This window comes from Dipodomys ordii, unplaced genomic scaffold, assembly GCF_000151885.1.
Source record: "Dipodomys ordii isolate 6190 unplaced genomic scaffold, Dord_2.0 Scaffold19, whole genome shotgun sequence".
In the NCBI taxonomy this organism is placed as follows: domain Eukaryota; kingdom Metazoa; phylum Chordata; class Mammalia; order Rodentia; family Heteromyidae; genus Dipodomys; species Dipodomys ordii.
Window position 1 is genome coordinate 7,600,095 of NW_012267235.1, and position 6,626 is coordinate 7,606,720.

At 40.8% G+C, this 6,626-nt stretch overlaps 1 protein-coding gene across 1 annotated transcript in view; it reads left to right on the forward strand.

The window, feature by feature from the left end:
- Window positions 1-6,626, forward strand: part of Dnah9 (dynein, axonemal, heavy chain 9) — a 354,260-nt gene that overhangs the window by 263,308 nt on the left and 84,326 nt on the right. The window contains exon 57 of the mRNA XM_013013168.1: window positions 2,645-2,785. Within this exon, the coding sequence (XP_012868622.1) occupies window positions 2,645-2,785 (141 nt within the window). The remainder of the gene's footprint in view (window positions 1-2,644; window positions 2,786-6,626) is intronic.

Sequence of the window (6,626 nt, forward strand, 5' to 3'; positions counted from 1 at the left end):
AGCCGGAAGTGGCACTGTGGCTCAAGTGGTAGAGCACTAGCCTTGAACTGAAGAGCTGAGGGACAGTGCCCAGGCCCAGAGTTCAGGCCCACGACCAAAACCAAAAAAAAAAAAAAAAAAGACTGAGTAAGAAGCCCTTTTCTCCACCACCCTTGACAGGATTTATTCTATCTTTTTGAAAATCGCTATTCTAACTGGGATTTGGGTTTTTTCCTTAATTTAATGAATTTTCTTTAGCCCTCTTCTCCTATCCTTTGCTAATTTTAAAGCTATTCACTCTTTCACTTTATTGATTATTCTTTTATTTGTACATAAAACTGTGTTTCATTTTAAATATGTAACTTTAATATAATTTTAATGAAGCCTAAAATTAAGCAATATATCCAACTTCTTCCAAAACAATGTAAAGAGTTTAGAGGACTCATCGCTTTTTCCTATCTTCTGTTATTATTTTTAATATATCTTATGGCTTGTTATTGATGTTGAAAATCTGCTTTCAGTCTAATTGAAATCCTTTTAAAATACTTTGTTCTTTCTAGTTCTTTTTAATATTTTGTCATCATTTCTCATCAATTCATCATCTGAAATTTCACTAGATAATGAGTGTATATTTTTCACTTATGCTTATAAATGATGTTTCTTCCCAAAAATGTCTCTGATTTTCGATTTTGGAGGATTATTAATTATTATAGTTTTAAACACTGTCATTCCTTCATTTTATCTATTCTCTACATGTTTTTGTTAGATGTATTTAAATGTTCTCATCCTATCTTCCAAGTCTCACAAATGTCTAGGTTTCTTCCTTTCTGAGCTGCTTTTATAACAGTTTCCTCAGACCTCTCTAGTCAGTATATTCTCTTTTCAACTCTATCCTCTAACCCATCTACTTGTTCATTTAAGTTTTTCATTTCATTTCATTGTTTTGTAAGTTTTAGTTAGCTCTGTTTGAAATAGGATGGCCTCTTTTGATAATGTCATGTTGTATGCTTACTTTTCTGTTTATTGCTCTTAAGCATACTTAATTAGTGGTTACTTTGAGATTCTTCAATCATCTTTAGGGTTTAAGATGCTATCTGTAGTGGTGCTGTGGCTCAAGTGGTAGCGTGCTTGCTTTGAGCTGAAGAGCTCAGGGACAGCATCCAGGCCTACGTATGACCAAAAAATAAAATAAAATAAAATAAATGCTATCTCTTCTGGTGTTAGGAAAGGGTTATTCTTGGAAGAGTTTTGTTCAAGTTTTGTTTGTTTTGTTTTTCACTGCTTAATACAGAGCCTCACTCTGTATACCAAGCTGGACTCATAATGCCCCATCCTCCTGTCTTAGGGTTGGGTGGAGAGGCCCTCTAATTGCCCCCTTCAGTAACAGAGGAATATTTCATCCTGTGGTTGGTAACAGTTTATTTTGAGAACATCTTCAATGGTGATCAGTACTTTTCCTCTGAGATTCTCAAAAGTAGTTTTACTCTATATTTAGTTGAAGGGCAGAAGCTTTAATTAGTAGAATATTCTTACACAAATCCATCTTCCTGAGGTTTAGGCCTCTTGGCTTTTTTTTTTTTGCTTTTGTTTGTTTGGAGTTTTTGTGTTGTTATTGTTTGTTAGTTTGCCAGTCTTGGGGCTTGAATTTTGGGCCTGGGTGCTGTTGCTGAGCTTCTTTTGCTCAAGGAGAGCACTCTACCATTTGAGCCACAACACCACTGCCCACTATTTCTGAGAAGTTTGTTAGAGATAAGAGTCACACAGAATTTTCTGCCCAGGCTGGCTTCGAACTGCAGTTCTCAGATATCTGCCTCCTAAGTACCTAGGATTTACAAGCATGAGCCAGTAGTACCCAGCTTATTTGCATTTTTTGGGGGGTCCTGTCGTGGGGCCTGAACTCTGGGCCTGGGTGCTGTCCCTCAGCTCTTCAGCTCAAGGCTAGCGCTCTACCGCTTGAGCCACAGTGCCACTTCTGGCTTTTTTTCTTTTTTTGTTTATGTGGTACTGAGGAATCAAACCCAGAGCCTCAGGCATGCAAGGCAAGCGCTCTACCACTGAGCCACCTTCCCAGCCCCTTATTTGCTTATTTTTATCTGTGATAAAGTTTTCTAGCAGAAAACTTTGCAGAATTTTTTTTGTGAATGGATACCAACTATTTCTCAAAAGTTAAGAATGGACTGTGGGTGTGGGTTACGGGTAGAGAATTTACATAGCATCTTCAAGGCCCTAGTGTCAATCCCCGACAGCATTAAAATGAGGGGGGGGAGAGAGTGAGGGAAAGAACTGAGGTGTGGTTCGAGTGGTAGAGTGCCTGCCTAGCAAGTGCACGACCTTGAGTTCAAACTCCAGAACCACAAGAAAAGGAAGGAAGGAAGGAAGGGAGGGAGGGATGGAGGGAGGGAGGGAGGGAGGGAATGAAGGAAGGAAGTTGGCATTTTAGTTCAAGTTCAAGTTCATTTTGATACGCAGAAGTGTACAATCTCCTTCTTCCTTCAAGTTCTCTCCAGACTACTATGACAGCCTGTCAAGCATCCAGCTACGACTCCCCTCCCATTCCACTACATCGCATATGCAGACTCATACCTGCTCACACAGGGAGACCACGCTGATTCTCCAGAATCTTTGGTTGATTTTAACAGTGAGGTACTGCTTACTTTCCCAACAGGTTCAGGAGGCCAAGGTGACCGAAGTGAAAATCAATGAAGCTCGAGAACACTATCGGCCAGCAGCTGCCCGCGCCTCTCTACTCTACTTCATCATGAATGACCTCAGCAAGATCCACCCAATGTACCAGTTCTCCCTCAAGGTGACTTAAACCTAGAGCCTTTCAAATAATCATAATCAAGTGGTATAATATCCCATTAGTGTTCCATGAAAGCTTATTTATGTGCTTTAGTAGTTATGGCTAGTCTTTAGGATCAAAGCCAGGAAAGCAGATACATAGCTCCAGATCTGTGCTTTAGTCTTTATCTCTTTGACTGGCGCATATATAACTCATTGGAAGAAAAAGGGATGCTATGACAAGTCTTGGCTCCATTCATTCAGTTACCACATTAAAAATGGTGGCTACTATACATACTGGATGGGTGAAAGAGGTTACCTTAGAAATATAACTAGTGATCCCTGCCTCTAGAGAAAACAAAATCTGCACATGGCTCATCTTGATGAAAGGCTAACTCTGGTGATCATAATAGACCAACTTTAAATTACTTTTCTTATTACACTAATATCCCCAAAGCTACTGCTTTACAGTTGTTGAAATAGTCCCAAAACCAAAGCTGTTAGCAAATTGTAAGTGCTGGCTAAATTTATCTGACTCATGAAAAAATAAAGACCTATAAATTTTAAGCAAGTCTTCAAAGAACATCTTATCCCCAGTGCATTCATGAAAAGACCATAATTAGAGAGGCATTCAGAGGTGGTGGAGCATTTCTGAATAGCTTCATCGGTTTGACCCAACAGAGAGGTCATGCACACATACAAACAGAAAGGCAAGAGAGGAACATTTGCATATAAACAACCAGAGATTTCATATACACGTGTGTCTGTACATTTACAAACACACACACACACACCGCATATACCTCAGATCTGTGAAATGTTTCCAGCCAAATCACATACATGAAATCCCAAGGTGTGGGGATGATGAGAAGGAATCTAGTACCTAGGGCTCATTTAACTGGACATAGCAATTCACTGCTGCCTACTCCTCTCCAGTAAGACTGGATGAACTATGTTTATAGTAGTTGATGTGTTTGAAAGAAACTCAATACCTGGCTTTATAGGCAGGTCATGGAAACACATGAAAAAAATTGTAAGATCTTTTTGTAGTTTGTTTGTTTTTTGATTGGTCACAGGTCACAGGGCTTGAACTCAGCCTGGGCGCTGTCCCTGAGCTCCTCAGCTCACGGTGAACACTCTACCACTTGAGCCACAGTGCCACTTCTAGTGTTCTGGATGTTGATTGGAGATAAGAGTCTCACGGACTTTCCTGTCCAGGCTGGTTTTGAACTGTGATCCTCAGATTGCAGCCTCCTGAGTAGCTAGGATTATAGGTGTCAGCCACCAGCACCCAGCTAAATTGTAAGATCTTAAAAGGCCAGTATAAATGTTAGCATAAGCCTAAGAATTGTTTAATCTTCTCTCTAGTTCCTAGAGTAGTTGAACTTGGCTATCTGTATCTATCAGAAGCCTAATTCTTTCTGAAAATATGAAATCAATTGAATGTATGTCCAAAATAAATTGTAAGAGTGGGACCCTGGTGGTTGATACCTGTAACCTTAGCTATTCAGGGATCTGAGGCCTGGAGAATACTATGAAACCAGCCCAGGCAGAAATGTCCACAGAGACTCCACTTCTATTCACCAGCAAAAAGCTGGGCTTGGAAGTATGGCTCAGGTGGTTATACACCAGCCCTGAGCAAGCAAGTTGAATGAGCATGTGACCTCTGAGTTCAAGGCCTAATACTGGCATAAATAAATGAATAAATAAATAAGTTTTAAGGCACTTTGAAATAATAACATTCTAATACAGAAAGCCCTGAAGGACTAGTTTAAAATTGGAAACGATTTGGGCACCATATTGTTAAGGGCAACTGTTCATAGACCAACTTGATCACTGAAAGCAAATTTAAAATGATTGAACAATAAGAAACCAAATGAAGGTCTTCAGAAATACCAAACAACAATGCATTTAGAAAACACCCTCTCCTGGCTTTTGGCCAAGATAATGTGACGCACACACAAGGTGACATGGTACCCTGAGAAGCCTAGCTGAGCCTCATACAGATTGAAGGAAGGCCCAACTTCTCTCAGTACAGTCAGGTATAGCTACTCCCTAGGTGGCCATGAGCCCTCTGTATTGTGAAAGTTCCTTCCCTTCCCTCTTTGGTCTCCTAAACGTAGAGTTTAAATCCCTTAGTCCCAAGCATCCCTCATATTTTTCCTAAACTCTTAAGATATGAGTAGTAGGAGAGTATTCTCTCAACAAATATTTTTCAGTCCCTGTTGTATTTGAAGGCATAAGCTAGACTCTGGGAAATCTAAGAAATCATTTATCTAAGATGAGAGAAAAAAGAAGTGAAGAAGCAGAAGCAGTAAAATACAGCCCTCTGAGTTCAAATCAGAGCCCCAAGCTATTGCTGACCTATTTGATACTTTTTGGTCTTCAGAGGGCTTTTCACATCCTTTAATTGGTTACCAACATTGAAAAATAAGTAGAGGGCTGGGAAGGTGGCTCAGTGGTAGAGCGCTTGCCTTGCATGCATGAGGCCCTGGGTTTGATTGCTCAGCACCACATAAGCAGAAAAAACAAAGCCGGAAGTGGTGTTATGGCTCAAGTGGTAGCACGCTAGCCTTGAGCTGAAAAGCTGAGGGACAATGCCCAGGCCCAGAGTTCAGGCCCCACAACCGGACCCCCCCCAAAAAAAAAAGAAAAAGAAAAAGAAGTAGATAAGGCTGATGGTATGGCCTAGTTGTAGAGCACTTTCCTAGTATGTACCAGGCTCTAGATTCTATCCCTAGAACTATAGAGAGACAGACAGACAAACAGACAGGTGGGGTGGGGGAGGGGATATTAATACTGTTAAAAAGATGTTGGGCCAAGCGCCAGTGGTTCACACCTGTAATACTAGCTACTCAGGAGGCTGAGATCTGAGGATCTCAGTTCAAAGCCAGCAGGAGAAGGAAAGTTCGTGAGACTCTTATCTCCAATTAACTACAAGAAAACCGGAAGTGGTGTTGTGGCTCAAGTGGTAGAGTGCTCGCCCTGAACTGAAGGGTTCAGGGACAGCAAGACCAACAACAACAACAAAAAAAATGCTGGGCACTGGTGGTTTACACTTGTAATCCTAGCCACTCAAGAAGCTGAGATCTGAAGATGGTAGTATAAATCCAGATGGAACAGGAAAGTCTGTGAAACTCTTATCTCCAATACACTACCAAAAAGCCAGAAATGAAGCTCTGGTTCAAGTGGCAGAACACTAGCCTTGAGCAAAAGAACTTAGCAATAGTGTCCACACTGAGAGTTCAAACTCCAAAACTGAACAATAACAACAAGAATAGATGATAGACAGACAGATTCATGATAGATACATAGATACATACATATATAGATGAATAGATGAGAGAGAGAGAGAAAGATGGAGAATTCATCTACTTTCTAATGTCTGACTTCTCATGAAAGCTAGCAAGATTGGTAGCACTGTGCTCATTTGCCACCTGACATAAATTTGCTACAGCTCAGCTTCTGCTCCCTAGGTGGCCATGAACCCCTTGCATTATGAAAGTCCCTACCCTTCCTTCTTTGGTCTCCTAAAGGTATTTGAGTTTAAATCCCTTAGTACTAAGCATAATCAAACCATTCACTCAACAAATATTTTTCAATCACTATTCTGTTGGAAGGCCTAAGCTAGACTTTGGGAAATCTAAAGCCTGGGCATGCCTCTGTGTGATTATGCTAATTTCAATGGAAGTAAAAAAAAATAAATTCCTGGGGCTGGGAAGGTGGCTCAGTGGTAGAGCGCTTGCCTTGCATGACTGAGGCACTGGATTCGATTCCTCAGCACTACATAAGCAAAAAGAAAAAAGCCGGAAGTGGCGCTGTGGCTCAAGTGGTAGAGCACTAGCCTTGAGCTGAAGAGCTGAGGG